Genomic DNA, 19,499 nt, shown 5'->3' with positions numbered 1-19,499 from the left:
AGTGGAGCCCTGAAAAAAAAAATGTACTGAGAAAGACTTTGCTTGCAAAGCTGTCAGTCTAACCAGAGAAATCAGGCAAGCGTGAAGAAAGGTGTCCTAATATTTCCCCTTTTGAAGGTAGAAACCTTAACTGTTAAGTTATAAAGCCATGCAAATGTGGTAGAAGGGGGATCTCTGGAGCTCATGCCCAGTGGTTCAATCTGCAGGTTTCTACTGTGGCACCTGAATGACAGCCACCCCAGAAACATTTAGGAGGATCCCCAGACTGCATGCTGACATGAGCATGGGTTAAACTGAGGCTCTGCTGCATCTTCTGTTTTCACAACTGAAGCCATTTGTCCCTGGATGAGACTGTCACCGCTGCAGAGTTGATAACACAAGGCAGCAAACCCTTAACACTCAGACTACCGAATGTACAACAGATTGACATGATTAGGATTTCATTGCAGAGATAATACTAAGCTGCAGAGTGACCTTCATTCCTTGAAAGCCGCAAGTTCCTGTCTGCTTTACAAGTTAGGGCTTTCAGCTCCAGGCAGGCTAAGACGAACCACCAAGGCATTTACGAGCCACAAACCCCTGGCCAGCAGGAAGGACGAGGTACAGGCTGAACACACAGCTCGGCAGAAGCTTTCTGGTGTGGCCACCCAAGGTTTGGTCATTACATAAAAAATTGTATGCGTAAAAATTGTGTAGTAATTGTGCTAAGCACAGCCTGCCTTGAGTTAAATACCTTAAAATGCCCCAAAGAATCAAGCCAAATACAGAGACAGCCCTTCTGCACAGAAACAGCATCTTCTGAAAATTTTAGCTTATATAAAACCAAATATAGCAGATGAAGATTATTTCGTTTTTCTTGCTTCATTAGTTCCTTTGCAACATATATTTTTAAGGATTTTACAAGAGTATTTGTGTATATATACCAGCCAACTTAATTATAACTGTTAGTGACTCCTCATATAAAAATGGGGATTTGTAAAATTGATGTAGTCTGTTCCCAGCAATAAACGTGATTTATTCCTATGATCTTGTTCGCAAAGCAGAGAGAACAATTAAGACAGCCATCCCTCCATCTCAGGTTGAATGAAGCATCACAAATCACCTAATCCTTTGTCTTTTATGGTCAAGCTATAACCTTGTCCTCCACTCACTGCAGCGGTGTACTATAGGTGCTTTGCTTGAGGCCTGAGGACAGGCAAGCAAACGCCTTTTAAGACCAGCTTCACCAACTGAATGCAATTACTATGGAAATAAAAAAGCAGGTCTCTTCTCTTGACTCCAGAGAATTATATCCCGAAGTTGCTAATGATCTCTTCACAACTTAAAACTGCAGCATTCAGATATTCCCATAAACACCGACATTAGGGTTCATAGTCAGTCTTGCAGTAGAACTGTAACACATTTTTCTTCTTGTCAGTGAGAGCGTGCCCAGGAGCAGGGCAGTTTAATCCTCTCAGCAAGCGGGGCCACACCAGTGGAGACCAACAGCGAAGGTAACGCAGGAAAGACAGCCTGCCTTAGCACCACATGGCAGTGCGACCAAGAAGCGAATCAGGCACATTTAATTCCTCAGGAACAAGCAGGAGAATAAGAATAAGACTACTGAACAGCTTCAGAGGAAGAAAATGTTTGACTGTGAAGGGGAAGTTGTTTTTTTTTTTCCATGATCCATTTTCAGATGGGCTTTATCTGAGCTATTTTACATTACTGAGCTTGCTCCTGTTCTGCCAAAGCAGCTGCCTATTTCCTTCTGACTCCCAGATTTCCTTTAATCATTGAAGACACGATGCTGTGTTCTGATGAAATGCCTTTCCTGGCCATTCCTGATGGAGGGAATTAAAAGCCTTGCCAATCCTTTTGAAATGCAAATCTTCACCAAATAGGTTTCATGCCTCTCGCTACCGTTGCTTTTCCCTGAAGAGCACATTGGGGTGGAACAGCAAAAGGATTGCTTATCTTCTAAAATGAATATTGTCTTGCACTTGCCACCCCCTAATCTCCCACTCTCATTTTCATCTTTCTTCCTCCCCAAATCTCACATTTCTGAAGCAAGAAAGCTTCTGTTACCTCCAGGTGACAATAAAGCTTGATCCTCCAGCAGCAAAATCATTAATTCTCTTATCTACATAGCCAATACGGCTACACAGATTTTTTTCTTTCAAACATCAACAATTTCTGTTAACTGTTGAGACCTTAACAGTGCAAAGACCCAGCCAAAACACATCTTCTCGTATTAACAGAAAAAATATCCTCTACTCCTTTTTGCAGAGTATGGGAGAAGTGTTTTAATTAAAAAGGAGTGTAATTAGAATGAGGAAGAAGCACATAGACCCATAATCTAGTATAGGACAAGAGAAAAAGAAAACTGTGAACCTTGACTCTCCCGGGGGACAGCGGTGGTGTAAATACATCAGCATGAAGGCTCCAAGCACAGTTTTGTTCTTCTGCTTCAATTTCAGCCCACAGTTGTGGGGGATGATGCAGGGAAAAGGATAATCACTTCCCAAAGTAAGAGTTGAGTGTTTTGTGCAGCAGGACAGAGCTCTCATGAGTAAAATCTTATATGCCGCAGGACGTTCACATGAAGTCACTGATGAAGGCTACACAGAATCACTACCACGGTTAAAGCAAGACTGAAAAACACAGGGAGAAATGTGTTTATGAGCAGCTGTATGGTGACAGAAGAGGACTTTTTTTCTGCATTTCTGGAACCGAAATTAAGAAATTTACACTATTTGACAATGACAAGCTAGATTTCATGAACTGTTCCTGGTGGTGCTAAGCTTTCAACAAATTCCGACAGAAATGTTCACGTTCACGAGCTGGTAAGTGACTAGCAGCATGTTCAACAACACTAAACCTTACCTTATTTGTGGCTTTATTTTGTAACGGAACTCAAGAACAAAAAAGGAAGCGATGAACAGCCTACCTACATGCCATCCCAACTGCACCTATTTCTCCGAAAACATAGTAGGAAACAGAATGAGTACTATTGCTTGTGGAGCAGTTTTGTCCCTTCAAGTAGTTTAAACGCAAGACTGTCCAACGCTGGCACACCCTGGGGGTTCTCCATTTCATTGTGCAAGTTTTGGCGCTTCTGGGTAAAGACAGTAACAACAAACATGAAGTAGGTGGGCAAGAGAGGATTCTCTAGCAGAATTTGCACTTGTTTACTTCCCCCCACCTTTTTTCAAGTCACTTTGCCGTAGGCATCTATGCTGTGCCCGTATTTCTCCATAGATTTACTGACATCAGCATTATCTGTGACACGAGCGCACGCAGCTTCACAGCAGTCACCCACTCTTTGGAAAATCAGCCCTCCAATTTCTTGTCCCAAAACATCAGAGGGGTAGAAGGAACCAGCAGCTTTCCATTAAGACCAAATTCAATATTGCTTTTAACTCGAGGCTGCTGTCGGTGACCTCAACTCCATCCTCCACATTTAAGACTCCGAGCAAATCTGGCCGGGACATAACTAATGCTTATTCTTGTAAATGAAAGGAAGCAGATCTTGTGATTTGGCAGGGCACACGTGGACTGCAACTGCAAGAAGTGTACGTTTGGCATGTACAGTGATGGCATTATTGCCAGTTATCAAGCATTTCAGCAGGACACCTGCCGCAGTTTCACTTGGCGTGCTTCTGCAAGCAACTTCTGCCTCGCAATACTCAGCTGCTTTGGAAACTGGCGAGGAGAAACCGTGTTCTCATTGGCACCCCCGCAGCACAATTGATCAGATCGCTATAGAAACCCCATGTTTCTCACTCATTCATACAATTGATATTTCTTCGTAAGCTGGAAAATGAGTCTGAACTGCCATGATAACAGAAAGAACAGCTTGAATGCTGCCAGAGGGGAAGTTGTTAATTTTTCAGACAGTGCAAGAGATTAGTGGCAAAGGGTACTTGTCCGAGCTCGCAGATTAAGGTTCAGATGCACACCCCTTAAGCACAGAACTGAGCGACACTAAGGACCAACTTTGACCTTCTTTTCAACACATTAAAAAAAAAAAAAAAAAAAAAACACATACTGTTCAAGTGTAAAAAAGCAAAAAACCCCACCCTCCATGATGTTATGCTTTCTATTTATCATAGAACCATTAAGGTTGGAAAAGCCCTCTGAGATCATCTGGTCCAACCATCACCCTACTACCAATGTCACCCACCAAACCACATCCCTAAGTGTCAGATCCAACCTTTTCTTGAACACTCCCAGGGACGGTGACACCACCACCTCCCTGGGTAACCCGTCTCAATGCCTGACCACTCTTTCTGAGAAGAAATGCCTCCTCATTTCCAGAGGACCTACTTTTCATGCTCAAAGCAAATCAAAACTCCTCTAGACATGGAATTGGTTTTAGGTAATCACTGTAGGCATCTTTCATTTGTCTTCTAGGGCTTGTGTACAGCTTAGCAACGTTTTCTAGACTATTTCTACATCAGTTTGGTTTAGCTGCGTTTTTTTCAGGGCTCCAAAAGACAGCTTCAGAACATACTGTCAGGCGTCTTGAAGAACTGCTAGATGACCAAAGCTACTTTGCCATCGCACCTCACTCTCTAGGACTTGCAAATAGCTGAACTGAAGCTAATGAAACCTACACAATGAAGCATTTGGTGGGAAAGCCCCGTTACCACCCAGTTCCCAACGTCATAAGGCTTGTCTACAGACCCATGAAAGATTGAGACAGAGATGCCTGCTCCACTTTGCTGTTGCTTCACTGCAGCTTTCTGGTTTTGCCCACCATAAGCGTAGCATTTCTGTGCCATCTCAGCATTGACGATGCACCAGCACCATGCCTACCTGGCACGTGTGCTCCGAGACCTATTTCCATATGGGATGGACACACTCAGGCCTCCAACCTCTGCCCAATTAGCAGCGCTTGGGGAGCAAACACACTGCAGGTCTTCATTTGAAAAAGAAAAAGGCAATAGCTTTTGCACAGCTGTGCAGAGAGACCGGGGACCCAGTCAGCAGTTTCAGGCACACTGTATGGCAAACAAGCTAATCAGCTCTGTCAGGGGGCACAGCAGGTGTCAGCGGAGAATGAGGCAGGGAGGGTGCTCTGAGGGCACGGCAATGCTGTAGCTCCCTCTGATCACAGGCTGCAGTGTATATGCAGAATTGTCCGCGTGTGTGTATTTCGCAGGCATAGTTTAAGCAGCAAAAGACAGAAAATTCAAAAGGTGTCAACCAAATTTGACGTGCTGCATTACGGAAAAACAACATTACACTGAATTTCATGCTATAGTTCTCCCTTCCTGCTGACCTGGATTTGCAATTTAGAGAAGGGGAGCAATCTAGTATCTTAAAAAGAAAAAAAAAAAAAAAAGCACCTTCAGAAGCACTTGGTGTTACCTCGAGGAGCACCATGAGTTACTCATTCATCTCACTGTGCTGGCTGCTTTTAGCCCAATTGCATGAAAAATGCTATAACGATTTCTGAACAGTCAAAGACATTTCTCTCTTGAAAAGGTAAATTAAACATTCCAAAAAAAAAAAAAAAAAAAAAAAGGACTGCATTAGACAAATTATTGATCGTTCAGAAGTACCAGATGATTTAATACATATTCAGTATAAAACTGGGAGAGGAATGCTTTCCTCTTCTTAATAAGAGCCATTTCTACTCCAGCTCATTAGCACAATGTCAGCAGCTCCAAACTGAAGGGGTTCTTCCTCCTGTCCTACTATGCACAGGCTGAGCCAGACAGCAAGCACAGGAAGACCTAAGTGGACAGAAGTAGTATCCAAAGAAATTCCTATTTATTTTTTTTGTTTTAAAAACACTCCAACCAAGAAGATGGAGCCGCAACACCAAGCAGGCCCACATACTATTCCCTCAAATTGCATCCAGCTGTAGAAACACCACACAAGTAACAGGATCCTAGACGTGCTCCTGATCCAAGTGAAAAACAGATGCCCGTGCCCATAAGGCTGACACTCTGCAGACGCTATTACCAAGCATGCAGTTTCAAAAGAACAGCGAGTTAATAGAGTAAAAGATAGGAACGCTGCAGTCCAGCTTTCAGGATATCACTGCAAATGGTTTTGCAACATTCACAGATCCTAGAGATCTTATTGTTATCTATTCCAATTTGCAAAGCCAGAAGAAAAGTTAAAGTGATAACCGTTACTTGAAGGGCAACTATTTCCTGCACTGCTAATAATACGATGTCCTTTGCAGACAAAAATGCTATCAATACTATAAATATGGGCTTGCATTTATCAGATAGATTAAAAAAAAAAAAAAAAAAAAAAGACAGCACTCCAGCCAGAAGACAATTTGGAATACAGGGAATCAGTTTGCCAGCAGTCTACAGGCAACAGCTCCACTGAGTCTCTGATTTTGCCTCCAAAGAGGCCCTTACAGCCCTCACCTTCAGCACAGCACCGGCTCTAGCACTACTGTCACCCGTTTTTCCATCAAGCTGAGTGACCCACAGAGGGACCAAAGGGTACATGAGAAGAAGCGTCCAGCTTGTACTCGTCCCCTTCAGGTTGCAGATATAATCTACAAATCCCTTGGAAGGCATTCTGAAGAGTATTCTTACTTTCAGAAAAGCCTGCATTAATTCTGATGTTTTTCTCAGTTTTTCTCTCCCTCTAGCTCCAGGCCTTATCATTCTGAAGCAGAGTAAAGCTGACAGGAGCACTCTTGCAGCTTTTGCCAGAAATTTGAATAGAAACAGTGAAACTAAGCAGAGTATGGGCACTTTCCCTCTGTTGGCATTTGCCAAAACCTTTATGTGGGAGCACAGACAAGGAAAATGTGCTTGTAAAGTCAAGAAAAATCACACGGAAGGGTTTACATACAGTTGGGAAGCTAACTAAAAGACAAAAAAAATCTTCAGAGAATGTGATGTTACAAACTGAATTGCTCTCAACTGTTTCTTTCTCAGGGAAAGTTTCTGGTATGCCAATTTACAAAGATTAAGTCCTGGTTTGGGCAGGTAAAGCTGTGAACTGTAGTAGTAGTAGTATGATATAGCACATACATGGCAGTACAGGGCAGATGAAGCTAACCGGCGTGCCTGTTCTGAAAAATCAGTCGACCTAAAAAACAAGAATCAACAGCAAAAAGAACAAATCTAGGATTGACTACATAGCATAAATATGTGGAATGAATAGTTCTTCAGGATTTCTTTTTCTAATGGCTGAAAGGGAGAGAGTACAAAGAGATGTACCAGAAACAGACAAGGGAGCTCCTGAAGAAAAAGGAAAGGCAAAAAAAAAACAAACAAACAACAAAACAGGGAGAAGGGGGAACATAAGAAAAAAGAACAGGCTCAGAAGCAATTTGAATCAGATTGGGAAGATTTGAAGATAGTGGAAGAACTTGCCTGAGGAAGCAGAAATTCAGAACAAGGAGAGAAGTCAGATGTGTTCTGAATAGCTCACTGGGGATGAAGCAAGGAGCCGAGTACTCAGAAGCAAAAGGCAGTGGCTCCAGAAATCTACACACAAGACCAAGGCAAAAATCAAGGACTGGTCAAATTCCCCATCTCAATAACAGGGCTCAAATCATACAAAAGCTCAGCTGAATGAATGAATGTGATAGTGAGGTGCCTCGTGACAGGTACAGAGAGCCAGCCTCTGAACATGTTCCATGCAAGCCTGTTATGAAGTACACAAATTACATGAGTGACAGGAAAACAAGTAGGGTTAAAGCAAAATTCAACGTGTTGTCTCCCCTTCTAGAAAACTGATATTGGCACTTTCAATCCATTCTTCCCAAATTACATTTGGTATCAGCACACAGAGTAAGACTCTGATACTCAGGATACTCCTACTACAGTGCGCCTTCAGGAGCAGTAGGGCAGCCGTACCCAAAGTCATTCATTTGGTCCAAACCAGGACCAAACTGTGGGAGGGCAGAGCGCAGATAAGTTCCTAGCTGCTATCATTCCCAAAAAGACTCTAGTAAGTACAACCACAATTAAAAACATCCCAACAGCATCATATTTCCAATTCCTGCTGGATATCCTGATACAGTTCAGTATTTAGAATACATAAGGAAATCCATGGCTTAGTATCAGCCACTGTAATGCACTTCAGGATCTCGTTTCTCTCACTCCTTCACTTCAGCCCCACTCTCCCTATTCCAGTTTCCAGTCACAGTTTCTTTCAAACTGACCTGGAATTTGACAGGCAACTCCAACACTATACTAGATCTACAAATATGATTAGGGTATGAGAACAGGATACATTACAGATCTTGCTCAACCAGACCCACTTAATCATGCTACAGAACACACATCCATGAAAAAAATTCCATTTTTGTGGCATTCAACAAATTAATCAACCCAAGCCTGTACGTATAGAGGAAAGAAGACAGCTCCCTCTACTGGGTGAGACAATGCAGCTCCTTGGATCCCCCCTCCCAGCCTCCACAGAACATACTTGCACATATTCAAACCTCTGAGATGTTTATTTTTTTTAAAACCAATCCACACGATAGCATCTAATTGCTTAGATTGCTCTAAAATTTCAAGAACTGCCCTACAGAAATTTCTGTAGTTTCTACACTTAAAAGCACAAAGAAGAAAAATCTTCCCCAAAGTCTGTGGAAGATGCAGATGAAAGTCATACCAGCGACTTATGTCAGTGTCCATTGTCAGCCCAGGTCAGGAAGCAGCCAGTTTGGCTCTGTTACTCACAGCACACGTTTAACACTTGACTTTTCTTACTGTAACTCAATTAATCTTTTTCTTGTACATCTCTGCCTCAAGAGAGGGCCCTTACCTTGTTTAAGGGAATGGCTGCAGCTTTCTACCTGTGTGAGGCTTCATCACAATAGCAGCTGCAGGTGATTGCTAGCATGTATGCAGAACAAAGCGATGAAATATCAGAGCACAGGTCAGACAGCAGTCGGTGACACAAAGGAAAAGGAATGATCAGTTTTTCAAGCGTTCATAACAGGATCTTCTAGGAAGACTACAATCTTTTTCCTTTCTCAGTCAACCCTCCTGAAACACGAGGCTCAAAGTAACACTTCAATCGTGTAGCATTAGCCTTTTTCTTTCTGTAGATCTCAACACATTCAAAGTGGGTGAGAACTGTCAGCTCGGTGCAGGAGGCCAGTCTGCAGCAATTCCTGACGAGCCTGCTGTCAGGTCAATAGATAGAACAGAAATCTGAAACCTTATGAATCAAAAGTTCTTCCTACATGTTTTTAATTGCAATTAGCTGTGTGAAACGAGTCCAATCTTTCCATACACAAAAATACTCTCTTCTGCAGGACTCTAGGTTATTCACCTTCTTATACAGGAAAGGCCTGGAAAGATAGATGCAACTTCCAAGTCAGCACTGCAGGACTCTACAGTAATGCCCAACCCTAGCTGCATAAGGCCAACTGGTTACATCTCAATTGCACTAAGAGCAGAATTTACCCAAGTGAAAGCTATAAATGTTTTTAATTTTTATTACCAGTTCTCCGAGTACAGACAGAACATTAACTGAACTTATTTTGCATTGCTTACATTATTTGGCATAGAAGACTAAAAATGCTCGAAGTTTCTGAGTTCCAGGAAAGCAGAAGAAAAGACAGAAGATGGCCAGAGATTCTCACACAAGTTCCCAACATCAAGGCACAGGGAAGCTAAAACCCAGCATAGGTACAGCATTGCACATCCCAGTAAAGTACATAGGTAATATGACTTGGGAAAATACTTGCTTCTGCATGTCCTCAGTAACTTATTACAGGAAAAAAAAAATAATAATTAAAAAAAAGTCTACAAAAACCCCACTGTCTGCTCCTTCTTTTTTTTGTGTTGTTTTTAGTGGTCTTTATGTTTTTTTTGTTTTTGTTTTGAAATTATTTCAGAAATTATACTCACAAATGGAGTAAAACAGATCTGAAGCAAGACCTCCAACTGAGGGCCCGTACCCTACAGGTAACCTATACAAACCAGACCTCTGCTAAAGCTGAGAGACAGATTGATGCTGTGGTAACTGAAGAGCACTACAAACCCGAGGTACGGACAGAGCTCACAAGTCACGCTTCACAAATCGAAACAGAACGATTACAGGCAGAGAGGCTCAAAACCTTCCTACCATCACTGACAGGGAAGGGAAGCTGACTGCCATTTTAAGTGCAGCCTGGTCTATCCTGGCAGAGAGGATGCTTTCCATGCTCTACCTGCTCCATGGACCTCTTTGGCCCTGCGTTTTGATTCACAACATTTTATTGATGTGGCTGCAGCCCAGGTCAGCCCTGACTGAAATTTGTGAGGCTTTCGGTTATCCTCCAACTTTGCCTTTCAACTTAAGGGCAAAGGCATCCTTGGAACAGTCCAGTGAACCTGGTTCCTCCTCACACCTCTTCCAGAGTCCTCTCTGTGAAAGGCCTGAATGGGAGAGAGGCGATTCCAGAAGGCACTGGAGGCACGTGGCCAACACAATCCACAATGAAACTTTGAAAAAAATAAAAGCTGTCCACAGGAGAAAGAATTTAAAAGGAAACATTAAAGAGCACCAAGAAACTAGTTCAGAAGGTAGAGGCCTGACACCCAACCTCTGTTCCCTGTCTTCCCCCCAGGATAAACCCAGGTTAGAGAGGCAAAGTAGGATCTCATCAGGTGCAGGTATTTTTCCTTTTCTTCCCTAGCACAGAAGACACAAAGCATTTTGCCTGCCCCTTTGACACCCAGGAATGACTCTGCTTTTGTATGCATGAGACAGATACACACCTCCACTGAGGCACGCACTTGACAAAAAAAAAAATTGTTTACTCCCAAGCACAGACAAGTCTGGAATTAATTTAACTTCCGTGAGAATGGTTTACACTAGGGAAGCCAGGTTGTACAGCATAATGAAATGGCTAGAAGCAAATTAAACAGTAACAGTTCACTCCCTGCATGCCCATATCTATAGTACAAATTTCCTGCATATAAAACTCCATGATTTGTGTGTCCTCTCTGCAAACAAGAAGTCATGCAGCTTTAAAGGCAAGACCAGGTTACACCAAAAAGCCAGCTTCTTCCAAAAAGGACCGCTCCCCTTACTCATCCTTGAGTTTGATTGGGGTAAGACTTCCATTTCTCTACTGCTTGTCACTCAGCTTACTACCAAGCGTTTTACCAAAACTGCTATTTGCCTGTACAGATTCTGCAAGAACCACTGCAACCATTACCAAAACAAACAGCAGTGGGGCAGTAAAACACGACATTTTTCTGCAACGTTTTTACAGTATTTTGATATTCAGACACTTACCACATGCAGAAACATTATCTCGACCTTCTGCCAAGCTCAGGAGAATTATCCTAAGACTTTCCTTAAAGCCTGGCACTAAGGAAGGAGAAAGCCAAAGCACTGTTACTGTATCTTACCTGTCCTGGGGTCAAAGAGCTGGTTGGCCTCCAGGTCTGTGAAAGTGCTGAAGCAAATGGGGCATTTAAAAGAGGCGCGATTGGTGGAGTCCCTTTCGTCTGTCTCAATCCTCCTCCTCATGTGGTCCAGCTTGTACTTCACCACGTTAACCAGCAGGCGGTAGTTGATGAAGTAATAGTTGTGACGGGTGGTTTTCCCATCTGGAGCCGTCTCGACCCTCATCCTGCATTTGATGAACTTGTCACCCTTGAGGGTGTTGAGGACAGCCCGCAACTGCTTCCTGTCAAATTTCAGGAGCTCTAACATGTCCTCTTCCTTCACACAGGGGTTTCGGATGAGGATGTCCAGAGCCAAAGCATGTTCAATGCCATAAAACCCACGCACAACATACTTGGCAAGGCGTTTGAGAGCTGCAGGGACCTCAGTGAGGACGTCTGGGTCAGTCATAGCAGGTTCAGAGCTTGAGCTTCATGTAAACTGCAATGAGAAAAGGCAGATGGATTCGTAACCAGTCTTGTGACTTCAGCAGTTTGCATGCATCTTTCTTACAGCTAAGAAAAGGATGGGATGTTCTCCATTTTCCTTTCCCCAACCCTGATCTTTCCCCTTGGTTTTTAATATCTATTCTACAGAAGTAGAATTTGGAAATGGCACTTCTAATTTATAACAGGATGGTGGAAAACAAAAGCACACAAATTGCTACCACAACATTCAGCAGACTTCAGTTCTACCCAAAGCTGGAATAAGAAAACTCTCTCGAAGCTGAGTCCAGTACAGAACTTCATGATCAGCTGAGACTTGTGTCCTGCTGGAAAGACTACAGCAAAAAAGGACCTCGGATGGCCCAAGAAAGTGGGATAGTTCTGTGGCCCTACTGCATGTCCCTCCATCCCATTATAAATATCCCTGCCTGCTTCTGTTCCTCAGACATCACTGGATAGCAACACTATGTGAGGACAGCTTGCTAGTACAGATAGGTACACATTCAAACAAAAGCTCCCATCAGAAGAGACAGGCTTTTTCCTTACGTTCTGATACGTAGATCTTGGTCAGCTGTCTGCAGCATGAAAACTATTAGCACTATCAATCACTACTTAACAGACCACTTGAGCCTTGATCACAGGTGGGCACACGTGTCCTTCCACAGGACTGATCCTACATTTGAAGTCCCATATTCAGCCCTTAGAAGCCCGCGTGTAATGCAACAGGATAAGCAAAGCAAAGTTCAAGACATACTGAACGCAGCAAGATTTTCTGTTTAAGAGATAAATACTTCATAAACTTACTGTCCTGTGACAAGGCAGATTTCGAAATACTGTATTTTCACTTTGTTTTTTCTTTACCTCAACGTAAAGTGCCACAACTAGTCATATCGACTGCATGACCCTGTGCCATACAAAGATCAATACATAGGATCAGATCATGCAAGGAATTCCTCATATTGTCACCTCTGCCACGGGCATAACCCAGAACTGAGATTGGATTGAGAGCAGCTCTGCTAAGGACCTCAGCTGTTGGTTGATGAGAAGCTCAGCATGAGCCAGCAACGTGCACTTGCAGCCCAGAAAGCCAGGCTTATGCTCAGCTGCACGAAAAGCAGGATGGCCAGCAGGGCGAGGGAAGTGACGTTCCCCTTTTTATTCTGCTCTCGTGAGACCCCACCTGTGTTCAGCTCTGGGGCCCCAAGCACACGAAGGATACAGAGCTGTTGGAGCAAGTCCAGAGGAGAGCCACAAGGGTGATCAAAGGGCTGAAGCTGTGGGTGCCCCACCTCTGGAGGTGCTCAAGGCCAGGCTGGATGGGGCTTTGGGCAGCCTGGGCTGATGGGAGGTGTCCCTGCCCATGGCAGGGGGGTGGAACTGGATGGGCTTCAAGGTCCCCTCCAACCCAAACCATTCTGGCATTTACGACTCTACATTCACCCAGCAGCTGCTGACGCACTTCCATCAGCTCAGTCTATTCACAAATTTGCTATCACTTATAGAAATGCTTCCCCCTCAAAACCTTTAAGCAACCTTACCTACTGAAGCTTCACTTCTCTTCAGCCCCCACCCTCCTCTGCACTGAGGTACATTCCTCTCAAGGGTTATGGCCAGAGCAACTACAAAGCAATCAGGCTTTGCATTGTGGAGCGTGCTATTGAATAAATTAAGGCTGCACTGCTTTCTTTTTTTCTGCCTTTTGAATCCAAAAAAACATGTTTATTATTTTCTTTTAAGATACTTTCCCACCTCAGCTTTTCTCTTTCTCTGTCTTAAGGCCAAGTGTTGCTCACAGCGCTCAAATTGAAATGAACTTCACCAAATCTGCTGTTTGATGGCAGCCTGAGAAGAGCTTACAGAAGACAATGCTTGGATGTCCAGCTCCAACTTCCTTCCCCTCAAGGAAATTCAATTATGTTTATCCCAGCGTGAATTAGCCACGATGCACGCATTTCTTGAGTCTGCCTTCTCTGCATGCATTATGGTTTAATTCACACAAAGGCCATTTTTAACGGAGCTCTGCGTTAAGCTAGGTAAAGATAAAAGTGTCAGCAATCAAGGATGCTCCAGGATGAGTTAGCCATGCAGTACTGAAAACAGTCTTTTTTTTTTTTTTAAAGAAGCCAGAGTCAATCTGAATACAGTCACAGGACACTGTGCCTGCAAATCCGTTTCATTATGTTGGTATTTTCACAATTTTACAATCAATTAGAGCTAAACCTTGGTTTTGATTGAAACTGCCAGCAATGTACAGAGACTACACAACTATGTCCATGCAGAGTCTAGCCAGAAGCCTTTATTTATTTAAACTGATTAATTCTACTTATTCAAAGTTTAGGCAGGGAATGACGTTAATAAAAAGATCAACTTTAAGTCACGCTTGGCACCCTAGAAGTGAATTAAAAAGACAAATTTTGGAAGTTAATAGGTTTCTAAGTGTTGATCCTCAAAACAAGCAAAAATCTCCCTCCTGATCAATTCATTTCCCCCTACGAAGTCCTTGCAGAAAAGCTTGGGAATGAAGCTTTTAGTGGGCAGAGTGACCTTCAGAACATCAATTGTTACTAAAAGGGGAAGAAAAAAAAAAGCAGAAAGTGGTTTCTATGATTCTAAGCAAGCACATCTCACTCTCAATGCATCACCTGAGAGTTGATGGGAAGCATTTTCTCTGCAAAAATCTCACTGATAAGACAGCTGCAGATTTCCACAGCCACTTTCCAACAGGTTTAAGGTACAATTTCCTGAACAACCCACTCAAATCTTACATTTAGACCTAGAAGACACTAATAAACAAATAATGCAAGGCACTAATAAACAAAACCTCCTGTACGATTACGTACTTTTAACTACTGCTGAAAACCAAGGGAAAGATTCGATACAATTTCTTAGTGCCAAATGCTAGATTTCTTTCCCCTCCACCTAGCGGGGCTAGGAGATTTCATACTATTTCATCTTCTTTACTAGAAATTTCTAGTCACATCCAACTCCTCTTTATCCTCAGGTAGTAGCTGTTGTCTCGAGTGTAACACTGTTTTTTTTTTTTTTTTTTCCAGGCACGGATATATGGAAATACAAGCACTCTGTGAACACCACAAACCATTCTTCCCCATCAAACTCCACTTCAAGGAGTTGATTAGCAAGGATTAAATTCTAAATCCTGCAAAAGAAAGTCGTTGGGTGAAAAAACTGACCAGTGTCAGCTTTAAGGAAATTAAAGAAAATAAGCGGTCAAAGAACACCCTGGCCAAGCTTTGCTACATGGAAGTCAACAGTGCTGAACATCACCACCTTAGCTCTAAGCACCAGTATGGACACACGGTCAAACAAGTTTTTATATGACTCTGAGCCCTTGCCTTTGGTCACTCAGGCATTAGACTTCAAACAAGATGTGTATCATAGGATGAAGGCTGGATTTTGCAACAGCATTCTTAATTACATTCTTACCTAAGTGATGTGATACAGGGCAGTGGTAGGAAAGTGTGTTACCATCGCCAGAACTCACCAGGCCAGGACCTAGCAGTGTTGCTCTAGAAATTGGTATCACCTCACTGTGAAAAATCCCAGGCCACAGCACATGAACTCCAAATCCTCACTACCCTTCACCAGCCAAGATCCAGCTCACAAACGTTAATCCAATGTCGCAGGAGTGTAATTTTAAGATTCAAAAGCAAAGGACGTTCCCTGCATTCTTAAGCAGTGATTTCACCTCCCGTCAAAGCAGTAAGTCAAACCTGAATTAATTACATGTGCAAAGAAATACGATAACATCTCCTAACAAGGTTTTAATGGACGTGCATCCATTTCGTAATGAAGTCTGTGCTGTCCTTAACAGCATACAAACATTATTGGGGGAAAAAAGAAACCCAGTGGCACCACCACCAAAGCACACTGGACAATACAACATTCAGAAACATGGTTTCAAAACATACGGACTTCACCAAGAAACTATTCGGGAACTGTTCTGTGCAACTGCATGAATACATTTCAGTATTATGGGTACACAAAGAAGGTAGATCGATGTTGTCATAACAGGAGCTTTGTGAACTCTACCAGGAATTATGCTAAGGATGTTACATCTGTTTTTCTTCCTGACAAAAGCTGAGACAAAGGAGGACAACTACTATAAAGATGACACCTAGAAGCCACAAAACAGAAGAAACTAGAGGTACAAATTATGAAAATGCAACTCAGCCAATGAATTAACCTGAATTTATATCTAATGCTGCAAATGATCATTGCCTTGTTTTATCATCTAACTTTGAGGCTTGACTCCACTGGTAGCTTCACCACACACACAAAAAAAGAAATCATTAAGTTTCACTGCTTATAAATCTGATAACATAAATATTTTAAAACTGGGATCTTCCTCAGACTCATTGGGGTTATGCAACCCCCTAAAAACACCCCAGATATCTTTGGAGGAAAACTTGAAGTTGCAGGTTTAGCTAGGAGGATCTATCAGACATGGCATTCGCACTTGGGAAGGGAAACTTGCTTCCTATCAGCCCTCACCCCCCAAATATAATTTAGATTATGCTATTTTTCACTAACAATTTCAGGACCAAGTTTTGCTGATTTGCTAGGAGGAAAAAAAAACTGCAGGCAATGACTTACATCACAAGAGGTATTTAAAAAAATAAAAATGAAAAAACACCTTTGTTTTGTCTGAAATATGAATTCTAGAGAACTTATCAGCCTACTATTTGATTCATTAATTCAAGCAAATCATTTGCCATAAACTGTCCCTATTAACTTCCTATCTTTCCTGTATTCATGTCTGAGCTTTACAAACTCAGCTGCCAAGGACAGAGTCCCTCGCCTTTGCATGTGGTTACGTATGCCAGGCTTTTGGGAGCCCCTATATACCAGGTCCCACTGCAGCAGCCTCTTGCAAGCTCCAAGTCTAGTTTTATAATCTCCAACTCTAATAAAATTAAGAACTGCTTTTCACAAGATGATGGGTTTGAACTGACAGGAGCGATTCTGAACCTTCCTGAGCACAGAGAAGGAAAGCACAGATTTCAGAACTATGATGGGAAAAGATGCCATCAAGGTTTTAAATTTGTGTGCCACGTAACCTCAGCTGCTGTCTCAAGTCGCACCAGGGAAGGTTTGGGTTGGACATTAGGAAGAACTGAATCAGGGAGAAGGTGATCAGGCATTGGAACAGGCTGCCCAGGGAACAGGTAGAGACTCCATCTGTGGAGGCATTTGAGAGATGTGTGGATGTGGCACTAAGGGACATGGCTCAGAGATGGGGTTCAGTAGGTCAGACTGATGGTTGGAGACTTGAGGACCTCACAGGTCTTTTCCAGCCTAGGTGATTCTGTGATCACAGCAAATGGCATCAATCATGATCTGCACAACGTGTCCCTGTTAGCTAGGACTGTCTTTATAACACAACTTCCAAACCTAAAGTCTTCTGACATTCCACCAAAAGCTTATCACTTGCAGACTATAGGATCACTGCCCTATCTTGATGTGAAGTAATTAATTTTGTTTGCAAAACCTACCTGCCCTCAAGTATTAGAGAAGAAATTAACCCACAACAGTCTGCTTTCACAAAAATCCTACCTTCTTTTTGGCATTCCGTAAACTGAAAACGAGTGGCCACATGTATTACAGGGCTTACTACTTCCAATGAAAACCTGTGCTGCTGCACACAGGAAGGCTGAAAGGCCTGGCTGAATTCAGGTCATTCTCACCCAAACTTCTCACTCAAAATATAGAGCTTCACATAAGGCAACATGAATGCAGACCATGAATGCAGAAATTCAAGAACTACATCTTGAGCCTGCCTTCTTCATCATATTCATCATCTAAACCTCCTTTAAAAACAGCAAAGTATCACTAAATTAAAGGAACACCTACATGCGCATATTTATATACAAACAAATGTATTCAGAAGTACTTCAGATGAATATTACCACTAAAAAACTGTTTACAGTTGCAGCTGCAGACAAAATAGAGTGCACTATTCACTGAAGGTGACACTTGGCTAGAATACTGAAGGTTTAGTTTTCTGTCACAGCTTAAGTCAAATTATTCTTTCTTACACAGAGCTAAGTTTTCCTTTGCTGCCTTCAGCTACAAGTGGTAAGCTTTGCTACCCCATTCTGTGCTGTCAGTTACCTATTTATTTAGTGAGGCGAATAATTCTGATAAAAAGTTAAAACCCAGGGTATTTCAGAGGGAGAGCATTGGGGGAAAGTTCCCAAATTAAATCATTTATGCTTCCAGACTAGAGCATGTGCAAAGCAGACAGAAGGAAGCATGGCCAAGGATATGGCAGAGTGAGTCTTTCCGAGGTGGTGGCAAAAAGAGATGAAACTGACTGGGTTCCAACATGCAGCCACCAGAACATTTTAACCATGGACATCACGCTCAAGATTTACACTGTTACTTGAACGTGTACCAGCAGAAGTACATCTGTTATTTTTGAGACTTCTCAGAATTGATCCTCATCATCAAGTGGTAAGGCTTTCATTTTCTTAAAATGAAATAAAAAAAAAAAAAAAGCTTTTCACAAAAATATCAAATCTAAGTTGTGATTACACTAGAGTTTGGTGGGCTTAACCTAGCTTCAGACTGGATGGAAGCACGAATCCTCCTTTGTACCCTGAATTCGAGAGACCTTGAATACCACGCTTCTCAGCAAGAGAGATGCTGCTGCTTATTGTCTGAGTTCCAGGAATTCAGAAAAGTAGTAGTAAAGATATACATGAAGGTATTAGCCTCAGAAAAGTTTTAGTTTCTCAAGGTACATCAAACAGGTGCATATTCTGTGGACGGAAGCAATAAAGAAGCAGAAACTAAATAATTACAAGATACTAGATCAGCTTTAATTCCTATAGTCTGTTTGGAAGAACTTCCTAAAGCATCCTACATGAATGGGACCCGTAAGTAGCACCTTAAAGGGAGGGGCAGATAGGAATGAAACTCCCATCATCCCTTAATCCTGTCAGACAGATACTTGCTCCCGTCCCAAGCACATGGCTCTGTCTTCTCTCATGCCAGCTCTGGCATTGCAGCACCTTTCCGTGCACCAATTAACGCACTAAAAGCAGGAAGATATCCTTCTTTTTCTTTTGCTAGGTTTGCTTTTCAACAGTGTAATTGACTGAATCTGCTAGTAGAAAAGTCTGACAAGCAACAGAGCCAGAAGAAGTGAGGGGATGCCAGGGCAGGGAAGAGATGAGCAAAAAAGCTCCCTTTCATGGCTGAACGATATTAAATCATCTGTATTTGGTTAAGCTGTAAGTTAACCGTGCACTGTTGAAGACTTTTTACATGATGGTGATCTTTCTTATTTATTCTGAGCTATTTGTGATGATACAAATTTAGCAGGTGATGCACATTTAACAGCTCACTGCCACTATGAGATGTGATGCTCCCCTGCTCCTCTGGGAAGCATCAAACTCTTGAGGCCAGAAGAAAATAAACAGGTAAAGCATCTTGTTGACCTAGTGAACTGAAGCCTCAGTCAATGGCCAAACCTGGCAGAAGAGAATGGGGTTAGAAACAGGCCTCTTGGCAGCAGCAGGCTGTGCCTCTCCAGAGCCGTGGCGGCTCCGGTTGCTCCTCAGCCTCCAGAAATGTCACAAACCCCAAATTGCACAGACACAGCCCCGAGCTCAGCAGAAACCCCCTTGCGCTGCGCCCTACCCTCCGCCCTGCCACACGCGGGGCTTT

At 42.7% G+C, this 19,499-nt stretch overlaps 1 protein-coding gene across 2 annotated transcripts in view; it reads right to left on the bottom strand.

Annotated features, from left to right (window-relative positions):
- The window catches only part of GTF2E1 (general transcription factor IIE subunit 1), a 45,583-nt gene that overhangs the window by 25,706 nt on the left and 378 nt on the right, over positions 1 to 19,499 (bottom strand). Inside the window, exons 1-2 of one of the 2 annotated variants that reach the window (XM_084305788.1) lie at positions 12,354 to 12,453; positions 11,325 to 11,802 (exon numbers count right to left, since the gene is read on the bottom strand). In XM_084305788.1, the coding sequence (XP_084161914.1) occupies positions 11,325 to 11,772 (448 nt within the window). In that variant the 5' untranslated portion in view covers positions 11,773 to 11,802; positions 12,354 to 12,453. Of the gene's footprint in view, positions 1 to 11,324; positions 11,803 to 12,353; positions 12,454 to 19,499 lie in introns of those variants that run through there. The other variant, XM_084305787.1, reaches the window with a different exon arrangement.

This window comes from Netta rufina, assembly GCF_964035555.1.
Source record: "Netta rufina genome assembly, chromosome: 1".
Taxonomy (NCBI): domain Eukaryota; kingdom Metazoa; phylum Chordata; class Aves; order Anseriformes; family Anatidae; genus Netta; species Netta rufina.
Note: the sequence above shows the minus strand (reverse complement) of the source record. Positions and strands in the feature narration are given on the sequence as shown.